This window comes from Zingiber officinale, chromosome 9B (assembly GCF_018446385.1).
Source record: "Zingiber officinale cultivar Zhangliang chromosome 9B, Zo_v1.1, whole genome shotgun sequence".
Taxonomy (NCBI): Eukaryota; Viridiplantae; Streptophyta; class Magnoliopsida; order Zingiberales; family Zingiberaceae; genus Zingiber; species Zingiber officinale.
Window position 1 is genome coordinate 33,604,179 of NC_056003.1, and position 13,268 is coordinate 33,617,446.

The 13,268-nt window shown below is 35.2% G+C and overlaps 2 protein-coding genes and 1 non-coding gene across 4 annotated transcripts; all 3 read right to left on the reverse strand.

Annotated features, from left to right (window-relative positions):
- Positions 1-329: 329 nt before the first annotated feature.
- On the reverse strand, positions 330-3,543 carry LOC122025012 (myeloid leukemia factor 1-like). Of its 2 annotated transcripts, none has more exons than XM_042583771.1 (7): positions 3,386-3,543; positions 2,543-2,988; positions 2,289-2,452; positions 2,116-2,196; positions 1,363-1,438; positions 1,182-1,280; positions 330-634 (listed from the first exon to the last, which is right to left on the reverse strand). In XM_042583771.1, the coding sequence occupies exons 2-7, from the start codon at positions 2,970-2,972 to the stop codon at positions 534-536; spliced, it is 951 nt and encodes a 316-aa protein (XP_042439705.1). In that variant the 5' UTR covers positions 2,973-2,988; positions 3,386-3,543; the 3' UTR covers positions 330-533. The 2 variants fall into 2 exon arrangements, with proteins under 2 accessions (XP_042439705.1, XP_042439704.1); XM_042583770.1 differs by having other exon boundaries at positions 3,285-3,543.
- Positions 3,544-3,631: 88 nt separating this feature from the next.
- Positions 3,632-3,704, reverse strand: TRNAF-GAA. The gene has a single exon. It is a non-coding gene; the product is annotated as a tRNA-Phe (tRNA).
- Positions 3,705-5,145: 1,441 nt separating this feature from the next.
- LOC122024224 (AT-hook motif nuclear-localized protein 1-like) lies at positions 5,146-8,312 on the reverse strand. Its single transcript, XM_042582789.1, has 5 exons — positions 7,479-8,312; positions 6,471-6,550; positions 6,112-6,243; positions 5,614-5,775; positions 5,146-5,516 (listed from the first exon to the last, which is right to left on the reverse strand). The coding sequence occupies exons 1-5, from the start codon at positions 8,053-8,055 to the stop codon at positions 5,241-5,243; spliced, it is 1,227 nt and encodes a 408-aa protein (XP_042438723.1). The 5' UTR covers positions 8,056-8,312; the 3' UTR covers positions 5,146-5,240.
- Between the last annotated feature and the right edge of the window lie 4,956 nt (positions 8,313-13,268).

A 13,268-nucleotide genomic window follows, 5' to 3' on the forward strand; every position in this document is an offset into this window, starting at 1 on the left:
GAGAAGTCAGTGTTGAAACAGGTCACCTTTCACAAGAAGATGATTTTTAATTTCATACTTCATGAACTGAGAGACCGCGAAGAGCTCGACAAGTGCTTCATTATATAACTTGCCAAGTTGACCATGGATGAGTCCTTGCAGTGGCAAGGCAATGTACTTATTCCTTGTGAACTTAAGAGGCCAACATAACAATGATCATAATCATAGATCGATACCAAAAACAAGTATTAGCATTTAAGATCATAGATATCATCATTATAACATAATGTAATCGCCTAAATAACTGAAGGATGGATACTGAAGATGATAGGAGAGTAACCATTAGAGAATGATCAAAATTTGTTTTTTCTATCAGCAGCAGGATCTTAAAATGGGGAAAGATACACACATAAGTCGACTTGTCTGGTACTGGGTCTTAGAATCCATTCGTAAATCATCAATTGCATTTGTTCAGAAATACAAGAATTAAATCGAACGTGATCATGAACCAAAGATAGTATGGATTGGCTACTAAGCTAAAACAACTGTGGGTTTCATTTGCTGGAGCCATTGGTTTTGGAAGAGCCATGTGGTTTCTCAGTTGATGGAAGAGCCCACCCCCTTGGAGCTTCTTGCCTCCTGTTACTGCCACTCCCTACACAATTCACATATTTAGAAGGTCAAAAAACTTGCAACAACAATCAAATTATGGAAATAAATCAATGAAACAAGTTTGTGTTGAGACAAACAGCAAACAATGTCATTGCTAATTGGTCGAGCAAAATGTAAATTGCACTTGTGAAATTCGAACAAAATGTCAAAACAACCAGCTATTTTTTTATATGAAGAACAAACAGGTCAAAAAAGAAGCAGATGACTGATGACTTAGTATTCCATACTAGGAAAAAAGAGAGAAATCGCATTTTTAAAATACAAATAAAATGTCAAAACAATCAGCTATTTTTTTCAGACTATATAATTTGCATGCCACTTAATATGAATGAATGTTTTGATGCCAACTGTGTTTTAACTAATAATATCCCATCACATACTTAATACACACTCCATTCAGGGTGTAAAGAGTCTTTCCACTTCTTAATAACAATCTACCATAATAGTTAAATAATAACGACAAATTTTATTCCACATAATAATGGCTGCATCAAACAAATGGGAACAAAATGATAAAAGTTACTACGTACTGAAGTTCTGATTCCTGAGCAAATCATGACCCTGGTTCCATCCAGGCAAGTGTCGCCTAGCATTCCCTTTCCAAGTTTCTTCAAAAATAGGTATCTCATCTAATGATAGTAAAATGTACATAAATGAGTCAAATTAGGAACAAAATCATCCTCAAAGTTGTACCAAGATATGATGTCTAACCTTCATTCAGATTATGCAATGTTTGCACTGTGTCTACCCTTCCATCTGAATTCAGTTTTCTTGTGACCGAGTGACCCTAAAAAGATGATAACTAGGTAATGAGTACAGTGGCCTATGAAAGACATCAATATATCAAATTTTCAAGGGAAAATCTTCCTACTTGTTTGGGATATTTAATTACAATGGAATTATAGTTCAAATACTTCATTGATGAAGAAAGGTATAGTAGAATCCCAACATCCTAAAAAATTGGAATTTCGAATTACAACATAAATCTGTTAGCATTGTGTTTGTCCATTCCTAGAAATCATAAAATATTCTATACATCGTTATCAAGTAATGTTCCTACCAATTGCTTGAGGTTGACAAAAAGAATCTTAACCCTCCATTGAACTCTATGCAATACTATTGCACTAGTAAAACTTATTATCTTGAATCACTTTTAATTATTTAACTAAATGTTTCTATATTTCCTCTTGCAACTATTAAATATATTACTCTTTATATTTGAACATGTCTAAAACTCTAATTGCTCCCATTTAGTAATATTGTTTCTTTTATAATAACATCAGCGTTTATTTAGCACTGTCACCTACATTATTTAACTTTTTTCAATAATTTATTCGCCAGTAGCCTAACCTGAAGCTCTAATCAAGTTGGAATTTTAATATGGCATAGAATTTAAGATAAATATGTTCCAACCAAACTGTAAATTAATAACTTGAAGAAAAAAACACTCTAAGTCAAGCGTACTTTGTCACGAAGCCCACGGGATATCCTGTGGGCAGCTCTACCAGTAGTACTATCGGCCTCCTTACTCTCCTCCATAACAACCTGTCATGGTTGAAAAGGGTAAGAGTATTAGCATAATGTTGGAAGTTGGAACGATACAATATTCAAAATTTAAAAAAAAAAAATTCACTCACTCCATTGCCACCCATTCTCCTGGTCATGGATGAAGTATAATATGCACCATTTGGACCACCATAAGTAACGGATGAGCTTTGGAAAGAAAAAGTGTTACCCTGTGATTGCATCATATTGGGATGGTTGAAATTGTTCCAACTGTGTACATGCCTGCTCTTGTTTTCTGAAAAAGTAACAAGCTGATTACTTCTCCATCACTATAAAACAATGAACAATCTACCAAAACCAAAAGGTGAATTTCTGAGAACAGTACGTATAACTTCAACGGCTTCATCAGGTTCCTGAACAAATGGCCCTTTATGTGTTCTAGAATGGTTTTTTGTATCCTTTATCTTCTCCTTTCCGTTCCTCTCTTCTTTGTTGTCATCATCATCAGAAAGCTCCTGAATTATTGAGCCCTTCAGCATATTGGCAGAGGGTCCCTGCTCCAAGAACTGAGGATTGCTAGTCTCTCCAAAGAAGCTTCCTTGGTCAGGAAACATGCCAGGACCAATCATGCTCGGTCCAAACATGCTTTGGCCCATCATGCTCCCAAATGGTCGGGTAAAGAAAGGGTCATCAAAGGGATCCCTCCCACCTAAAAAACTAGACATCAGACTCCTCGATCTTCCAAAGCCACCAAACTCCGCAAATGGATCTCCCATACCGAAGAATTCATCTTGTCCCCCTCTGCCCCTCTGCATTTCTCAGAGCACACCTCTGAACATGGAAAATGAAATCATGATCTTTTCTTTATTTTTTTTAAATACAAAAGCATACGGAAAAATGGAAGTTCAAGAATCACAACTGATATCTTTGCACATCAAAAACAACCAACTGAAATAGTTAAGCTATTAAAATAATAAAAGGAATTCAGCTCCCTCTAAAAATTAACAAATCCACACGGCAACTCCCGAACAAAATGAAACTTTTCCAACCGCAACCCTAGAAATTGATCTGCAAGCACAAACCACGAAAACCTAACCGGGAAAAAAAAAAAAAAAAAGGCAACACACCGAGCTCAAGCCGAAGAGAATCGTCGTGCGTGCGTCCTTCGCCTTGCGCTCCTAATCGATCGCCCGAAATATGAGAGAATCGAGGGGAATCGGCAACGCACCGAGCTCAAGCCCAAGAGAATCGTCGTGCGTGCGGCGTTCGCCTTGCGCTCCTAATCGACCGCCCGAAATATGAGAGAATCGAGGCGAATCGGCGACGAGATAGATTTAAATCGCAGGCGGAGGAAGCGCAACCGACGGAGGAATAGGGGGAAAAATCGAGAGGATAACCAAACTATAAATTAATAAAAAATACTGATTAATCAATAAAATATTTATTTGAATAAAAATTGAAAACAAAAAAGTTGTGCGGTGAGCGTGGATCGAACACGCGACCTTCAGATCTTCAGTCTGACGCTCTCCCAACTGAGCTATCCCCGCACACATTTAATTGCTGAACATATATAAAATAAATCATATCTTATATTCAATAATAATTTCCCAATTCTATTGAAACCCTTGGTTTGATCGACTATTGTAGACTCTAGACCAGACATAGGTAGACAATCAAAGTATTGATAATTGGTAAATGGCTAAAGTTCGAATCCTGATTTTGTACATATGTTTTTGCTCGGCTTTAAACCATTAATGATGTTTAAGTTCACTACTACATGGAAAAACACATTTTTCATTCAAAAATTAATTAGAGTAATGATATACAGAAAAAAAATCTAGAAAAAAATTCAAGGATAGACATAAATTAATGATACATTATTTTTATTTTTATAGGTCCCATCATTTTATGTGTTTATCTCTAACAGTTTTTTTCTCTACATATTATTTTTTAATTAATTATATAAGTGTTTATATATGGTGTTATTATAAAAGTTATTTATTCATAAATCTAATCCAATTCTTATCTTTATGACTCAAAAAGTTTGAGATCCGGCTTAAGGTATAGGTCTAACATTTTTTTTAAAAAAATTTTCCTTACCCTTTTTTTATTCGGATTTAGGCGGGTTTATTTTTTAAAAAATAAAATATTAATTTTAAAAAATAGATTTTTATAATAAATTTAATTTTCTGGTCTTTTAGAAGTTAAATTGAATGTTCAGCGAAATGGTCTAGTAGTCGATTAAATCAAATTAACTTAGATAGCTACCATAAAAAATTAAAAAAATAAAAAAAATAATAACTCAGCTAATATGTCATAATTAAAAATTAAACTGTGAGTATCTGGATGATAATCTAAATATTTTACCATGGTATCATAATCTCAGGGATAAAAAAATACTCATAAACAATATGATTAAAGTGTGGTTAAAAACTAAAAAAAAAAACATTGATATTTGAAAAAAGACTAGCATTTTGCTGTATGATAAAAAAAATCTCTAATTCATATGTTTTATTAAAAAAAAAAGATATAGCGGAAAAAAAGACGTTGATGAGATAGGAAAATTAAATGACATGGAGAATTGATAGGAAAGGGAAAAATTATGAGATCATAAACGATTAAGATTTTTGAGAGATAATGAAAAAGAAAAGAGTTGATTATATCTTAAGCATATAATTAAAAATAATAATTATAAAAAAATTAAAAATAATATAAAACTAATTTAATATTAAAATTGAACGTGTTCTAAAAAAACATTAAAATATTGAAAATTATAATCCTAAATTGAACGTTTTCTCATAAAAAAAATTAACTAAAAATAAATAAAACTATAGAAAATAATGATTCGCATAGAGTAACAAACTAAACATTCAAGGAGTGTTGTTACCTATGATGGTTACAGGGCATCGCATTTCGTCTTAGTCTCGGATGCTCTTTATAGAAAGAGGTAGATTACATTCATATATCGAAACACCAAAAACTTGCTACTTTGCGAGGATAAGGAGAGATTGCATTGGATGGAACTTAGTCAGTCTTCTACAAATGATCAACATGATAAAATTTCTAAACTTTTGCCAATAACTTTAAGCTAATACAGAGCTCCTTGTGTTGGGTACATCTGGTAAGGGAGCAGACGGTATGGGAGCAGACCAGTTTCGGATCCTGAAGGAGGAGGTTGTAAGGTTTGGTTTCGAGATCGTTGGACTGCGTTGGGTTTGCAAATTGCACAAAGCCACTTCCACCTTGGTGCCACAATTCGGAACGGGCAGCACAGGCAAAGGTACTAATGCAGTCTCCAGTTTTGCCTTCCTGACCTCCTGCTCCAATTCATAGCTTGGCAAGAAGCTTCCTAGCACAACCTGATAGCATAAAGTTTCGAGTAAGTTTGCTTTTGCAAGATTTTATTGATACGGTAGAATTTATCTTGACGACTTTTGGTTGCTTAAACATTGATACCTGAACAGGACTAGCAGCTATGAGCAAACCAGCGACCCCTCCACCAATTACTTGACCGTCTGGTCTTGCCAAAGAAACACTCATTCCGCCCGATCTACTTCTTCTCCCTCCTGTTTCACTCGGAATGAATGAGCCCGATAATGAAAGCAATTGAAAGTGCCCCTGCGAAACGTGGAACTAACATTTTAGGCAGCAGAAGGAACCCAATCACTTCATTCAACCGAGATGACTTACCAAACATGGACAGTTTAAAAATTCACTCGCAAAGGGAACATTATACTTCGAGATTTTACCGCTTTAGTGATTACGGTTACTAGAATAAAACAAAATAAGCAACCAAATTTCATGTCATTAGGAACACAATCCTCCATTGACAGATAGAAAGAAGGAAGAAATGGCATATATTATAACAAGGAATCAAGATAGATATGCAACTTTCGACTTAAATCTTCAGCAACAAAAAGATTTGCATGCATAGATAGATCTTTTGAAACAAACCTCGTAGGTCATAGTACCACCAAACGAAGCAGGTTGGCGGAGGGTCACATTTGATATAATTCCATTGGCAGATAAAATACAAATAGCTCTTGGCCCCTGCTGCGAAAAGCATATGATCTTCATGGTTATATCCTACGCGGATGTTACAACAATTAGCAAAGAAAAAATAAAAAAGTATGCATTAGACCATATGAAATTCCTAAGCAATATAACCAGACACAAATATTTATTTGGTATATCGCTAAATCAATAGCCCAACATCTCTTTAGTATCAAGAATAATACAATAACTATAACTTTGTCATCCTTACTAAAATTTAACTAGCTTGAAATCCTTTTTGCTATTAACTGAAGCAATACCTCGCCAGAATCAATGGTAAGAATGTGAGATGTGAAATTTGCACCATTAGAACAAGCCATCATTTTTCCGTATAGAGAGCCTATTTTCAAGAAATATATAACATAATGAGAAAAGACATAAATTTATCATAAAAATCAGAAGAATGAAGAGAAAACAATGCCATAGTTATAGCAATTGAAGTCACCAAGTCCAAGACTCTTTTCTTTAGTCAACTATGTGTATAGCCAAATGATTATAATTGCTAAAATAAAACTCAAATGATTAACTAGGGGTGGTATACCGAAATACTAATTTTTTTTATACCGTATCAAAATATTTGGTATACACAAAAATCATACTAATATTGAATTTTCGGTATAGTTAAATTTCATATCGTTTAGTGTAAAATTTGAGTATTGGTATGGTATACTGAAAATTTTGATATAAATATTATATCGATACCAATACTAAAAATTTCGATATGGTATTATATCCTATCAAAATTTTTAGTATACTATTAAATTGATATAATTCAGAATATTTCAGAACAATATATATGATATATTTAAATTTTAGTATTTTTCTCCACTACTATCATCAACAGCTAGACTAATAATAGCCATCTTCCTTTTCACATTGATTTCATCATGAAACACAAGTGATAACTTTAATGCTTAACCAAGAAGATGATTCTTTTTTCCTTTCTTCAAAAATCTTTTGTCAACTAATCCGGAAAAGACTCTTTAAAGCCGCTTCCTCAACATCTCCAAACCACGAGTTGAAATTTTTCCAGGAAAAACACTAATTAGCATTGGGTGTCACTAGAGATGTATGGTCTCCAAAAAGATGTGACTTTTGAAGTCCCATATTATTGCTTGGTAGTTAAAAAAAGACAAATAAAAGCTACAACAAAGAGAAACATGAATTATTTTGATGAAATTGCAAGATTAAATATTGATTTTTCACAAATTCTATGCTCTATTTTAAGGAGGTGAAGTTTTTTAGGACAAGAAGGGAAATGGAAATACCTGCCGACTCTAATTGGAAAGAGTACTGTGCCGGAGTGTACTCCTCGACTGACCGCCCTCTACCGAACTTCATCACAGCAACTACTGCCGTGGCCGGAGTGTACTCCTCCACCGGCGCCGGCGCCAAAAGCGGCTTAGGATGCTTATGATTCAGCGGCCGCGCCAAGCTCCCGTCAGGCGCATACTTCCTTGGCCTACCCCTCTTTTTCTTGCTCCCTCCAAGGACCGCCGCTCCCGTCGTTGCAGCCGTAGCCGCCACCGTAGCCGTCATCCCGGCCACCACCTCTGCTGAGGCCGCATCTCCGTCGCCCTGGCCAGAAGGCTCTTCCCCCGCTACAGCAGCTGCGATCCTCTCCACCACCGCTGCTTCGGCTTTACAGTCCACCGTATCCTCCACCACCGTCTTCATTGCCTCACTAACCTTCTCATCGATCCTCTCTATCACACCTTTCGTAGCCTCAGCTGTCTCACTGACCTTCTCATCGGTCCTCTCCGTCACCGTCGCCGTCTTCGTCGTCGAAGCCATAGCCGCTGCCTGCTCTGCCGCCGGAAAAATCACTCCGCCATTCTCTTCCATCTACGGAAGCACTGAAAGTCCAATCACCCTCCGTCGAGATGGATCCGCAAAATTTTTATACAAAAAAATTAACAAAAAACAATAAAAAATAATGAGTAAAATACAAAAAAAAAATAGCAATTAAATATGGAAAATTTACAGATTAAATTAAAGGAAAGTGAAGGTGGAAGCAAGTGGACGAAATTAAATGGCTATCGTGGGGAAAAAATGGATTAAACTTTAATTTATTCCGACGAGGAGAAATTTTGATAAATTACTATTTTTTGCTTCCTTGCGCAGCGGGAAAGTTAATATTATCAATTAAATAAATGGATTATCATTATTTATTTATTTACTTTATTTTTTAAGTAGCAGGTAGCTTTATTATTTTAATAGTTTATCTATTTATTATTAAAATATTATTATTATTAAATAGTTTAAATGAAAACTTTCATTTAACCCTCTCTAATTTTCTTCTTTTCGAGATGGCCAATGGAATTAAATATAAAATAGAATATAATTTTTTAGTAAAAATTAATTTGTAAATAAAATTTTGACAATTTCTGAAGAAAAATAATCATGGAGAAAATGAGTTTTAGTTTACAAATTTACAGAGACTAATTTGATAAATAAAACTTATTATGTGGACTTTTTGACAAATTATTCATTCAATAATTGTTCATTTAATGATAATAATTTAAAACCAAGGGATAAGGACTTAAATATGATTATCTTTAAAGATAAAATTTTAAATATTTTTATATTATTAATATTTTTAATTAGTAGGTGGATTAAAAATTATTAATTTATGGTTCTGGGACAAATTAAAATAGTAATCTTTAATTAGCGTTTTCATTAAAAAAAAGTTATTTAATATTTAAATACACCCCAAAAAATATTTCATCCATTTTTTAATTATGAATACTTTTATTCTATCATTATTATAATAACTTTAATTTTTTTTATAAATAAATGATATACGTAGTACAATACTCAGAGATTAGTAGCATCTCATAATGTCGTATCATAGAACACTCTCATCAGAGAACATTTCCATCGTCCGTAAATATAGATTTGTACACTTTTATAAATCCTTTTACTTTCGAACTGTGCCTAATTAAAGATACAATTGTTTCAGACTCTCTGTACAAAATGTATCAAAATCAACATTATAAGATATCTAGCTTTAGTTAAGATTCACCCTCCTCTGAAGAAACGTTTGAAAATACATAATATATCCATCGATAGATTGACATTTCCTACCCCATATATAGTCACTCTCTAATCTTCCTTCATGATACTGCCACAAGATGGAACTCAAAGAATAGGTGATTTTGTATCTCCATCTCTTGTCTACAGAATACATAACATCGATCCTCCAAGTATTCCTTCTTGTCTCTTGTGGGAAGTTGTCTTTCAGCTAGCATCCATAGTGTAATTACATAGCTAAGTTGTATGTAAGGCTTCCATATCGTCCACACCGAGGGCATTTTAGAATTGGAGCACTTACAGGAGTCATATGTCTTGGTCGCTCCTCCATTATGCTCAAACTAATCTATCAACCTCTGTATAGCACCGTCGCCAATCCAGTAGCCACAAGGATGAGGTCCTGAATCAATAATACTCATTTCATCAGCAGAGAATCAGAGTGCATTGCCTCCTAAGTCCATATGCCCACTCATCTCAGATAGGTATGATGCATCCACTTGATATAAAGAGCATCCTCCATTGTTTGTATCCGTAAAATATCTTAGCCAATAAGGCAAGGTTCTAAGCTTTCAAGTCATAGAATCTAAGACTTCCTTCCTATTTGGACCTACATATATCCACCCAAGACATCTTAGGATGTTTGGAAGCCCACATAAATAACTTTAATTAAAATAACTATAATGTATAGTATCTTTTCTTCACCAAATTACTGAACCATGAACAACTTTCATATTACCCAAATCGCATAGGCAATTTTGAAAATACCCAAATCGTGTACCTGATACCAATTTTTCGCTCCGAATTGATTATTGCAATGTAGTAATCGATTCAATAAAGTATGATGATCATGAACAATAACAATCGATTGTTATAGTATAGTAATCGATTAAAACTCTTTTTTTTAAAAAAAAAATATTAAAAAGTTTGTGGCACTCAAAGAATAGGTGATTTTGTATCTCCATCTCTTGTCCACATAATACACAACACCGATCCTCCAAGTATTTCTTCTTGTCTCTAGTGGGAAGTTGTCTCTGAGCTAGCATCCAGAGTATAATTGCATAGCTAAGTTGTATGTAAGGCTTCCATACCGTCCACATCAAGAGTATCCTAACTTCGCTGTGCCTTATCTGCAAACCGGTCAAATTTTATTCGTTGAAGGCGCCTTCCATAGCCATGGAAGGTGCCTTCTATAAATAGTACTGAGACGCCTTCTATAGCCATGGAAAGCGCCTTCGGGTACTGTTCACCTGAAGGCATATTTGCTTTCTTGCTTGTTTTCTTGTCCTGCAAACATGTGTTAGTTCAAATACTCTGCAAGACAAGTGCTAGCACAAATATAGACAAATAATAAAAAGAGTAATTAGTTCTTGTTCTCCCAAGACCAGGAACTAGTCAATGTCTTATCATAGGGATCCTAAATGGACCTAAACTGGACCGATGCCTACTATCCCTCAACTGGAATGCGTCCTCATAGTCACTCTCCTCCAGTGACTTACCTTTACTTATATTTTTTCAGACATCCGGTCAGCCTGTTGACCAGTCTGGACTTCGTGCTAGCTATCCGACGACCCATCAACCTAGCTAAACTTCCCTACAATACTGAGTTAGCACAACAGATAAAATGATAAGGTAAAACAGTGTTAACAAAATTCAAGATTCGACTACGTATAACCTAGGGTTATCTCCCCCTAGAGTTGTCTAGCTTCACTCACTAGAACTTTCATTGTCTGGCTTCACTCACCAGGACTTCCTCCACCTAGCTTCACTTACTAGGGCTCAAATTCACTCACCAGGACTTTCACCACTTAGCTTCACTCACTAGGGTCTGACTTCACTCACCAAGACTTCCACTACCTAACTTCACTCACTAGGGACTGACTTCACTCACCAAGATTTCCACCACCTAGCTTCACTCACTAGTGCATGACTTCACTCACCAGGACTTCCACTACCTAGCTTCACTCACTAGGGTCTGACTTTACTCACCAGGACTTCCACCACCTAGCTTCACTCACTAGGGCCCGACTTCACTCACCAAAACTTCCACTACCTACCTTCACTCACTAGGGTCTGACTTCACTCACCAAGACTTCCATCCACTACCTAGCTTCACTCACTAGGGTCTGGCTTCACTCACCAGGACTTCCACTTTGCCTAACCTCTAGTTAGGACTTCTCCTTACTAGTCATCTAGTCCTGACTAGACTACTCTCTTCCAAACATCAAGTCCTATTTGGATTAAGCCTTGGTCAAACTGACCAGACTTGGGTGCATTGTCAAATATTAAAACCCTAGAGGTCAATTACACAAACAATAACTGCTATGTTTCTCTTAATATCGAGCACGCCTTTGAGACTCTAGGTAGATTGAGAAGGATGAACCATGCGTGTGGTAGGTAAGTACCTATCACTAGAAGCATAAGGAAAACGATTCTATGATGACTTTACTAGGCTTAGGGATTGAAACTTAAAAAATTTAAGTCACTTATTACACTGAGCATAGAAAACTATTTTCTAGGCCATATTCAATTTTTTTTTTATCTTGCTCACTAATGAAATCATTCGAAAGGATTAGACTGATTCTCTAGAAATTAAGATACACTATTTAACTACATTCGCTTAGATGCAATTTTTGCTCGAGGACAAGCAAAGTTTTTTTTTTTTTATCTCAAATGACATCTTTTGAGACTTTATATAGCAGGGCATATCGATCCCCTATCTTATAGGAAGAAGTTAGAGAACAACAAATTCTAGAACTATAGAGCATTCAACATGATGCAGAGTTGGTACGCACCATCAGGCAAAGAATGTCAGAAGCCCAAGATCAAAAAAAGAGTTATGCAGATCAGAGATAGAACCCTTTGGAGTTTTCAATGGATGCCCATGTGTTTCTGCATGTTTCTACCACTAAAGGGGTTAAGAGGTTTGGACTTAAAGGTAAGTTAGCTCTTCGCTACATTAGACCCTTTCAAATATTAGAGAGGATAGATAAGGTAGCCTATCGGTTGGCACTGCCATCGACCCTTGCCAGTATACATAATGTGTTCCATGTATTAATACTAAAGAAGCATGTATTGCATCCTACTTATATTATGGAAGATGTGTCGACCTCACTCTAGACAAATGCAACCTATGAAGAAGTTCCTGTGTGAATCTTGGATCACAAGGAGTGTCAGTCGTGAAACAAAATAATCTGACTCGTCGAAGTCCGATGGCAGTATCTTACTGATGAAGAAGAAATTTGGGAGCTTGAAGAAAAGATCAAAGCTCGATATCCTCATTTGTTACTTAAAATGTGTGTAGTCTCTTCAGTACTTGACTAATTGAGCATGATATTGTTCCTATCACACTTTAAGTAAAAAATTTAGGGACTAAATTTTTATTAGTAGAAGAGAATGTAAGATATGACAAATAAATAATAATAAAATAATAAATGTTAATTAAAAAAGAACCTTATAGAATTTCTTGAAAATTTTTATATTTTTTGAGATTTAAACTGAATTCATATGACATGTTTAAAGGGATAAATCTATTAGGCTTAAAAGACCCTATTTGGAATATCAGTTAAGTGGGAGTTGATTGATTTAATAAACCTAAGGATTATAATTATTAACCTAAGTATATATATAAACCTAAGCTCCTTATTTCCTTCTCTCGATCTCTACCCGTGCCCTCATCCTGATCCACACCACTACCCTCTTCCAATTTCTGTCACTGCCAATCCACTTTTGTCATCCCTTCCTCTTTGAGCCAACACCGCCCTTTTGTAGGGTTAGTTATTTGATCTACGATAAATCTAGGTTTTGATTGTGTTATTTTTATAGGTTTCTGATGTAAGACTGTTGGCGATCGGATAGAGGGAGGTGAATAGTCCTGATAAATAAAAAGAACCTTTCTCGAATTTATGGCTTAATTAATCTAACACTTGCATAAATAAAATAAATGACTGAAAGAAAATAGGCACAAAATAGTTACTTGGTTATAACCAGGGAGGTTGTTAATCTAAGGAAGTTGGAGCTCAGTAAAT

What these genes read in the sequence shown, in the direction of transcription:
- LOC122024224 (XM_042582789.1), bottom strand. Translation starts at nt 8,055, where the DNA reads ATGGAAGAGAATGGCGGAGTGATTTTTCCGGCGGCAGAGCAGGCAGCG. An exon ending in TTTCCAATTAGAGTCGGCAG is followed by an intron (nt 6,551 to 7,478) that starts GTATTTCCATTT and finishes TCTTGAAAATAG; the next exon opens with GCTCTCTATACGGAAAAATG. An exon ending in GTGGTACTATGACCTACGAG is followed by an intron (nt 5,776 to 6,111) that starts GTTTGTTTCAAA and finishes CACGTTTCGCAG; the next exon opens with GGGCACTTTCAATTGCTTTC.
- LOC122025012 (XM_042583771.1), bottom strand. Translation starts at nt 2,972, where the DNA reads ATGCAGAGGGGCAGAGGGGGACAAGATGAATTCTTCGGTATGGGAGAT. An exon ending in TGAAGCCGTTGAAGTTATAC is followed by an intron (nt 2,453 to 2,542) that starts GTACTGTTCTCA and finishes TTACTTTTTCAG; the next exon opens with AAAACAAGAGCAGGCATGTA. An exon ending in CCCGTGGGCTTCGTGACAAA is followed by an intron (nt 1,439 to 2,115) that starts GTACGCTTGACT and finishes TCATCTTTTTAG; the next exon opens with GGTCACTCGGTCACAAGAAA.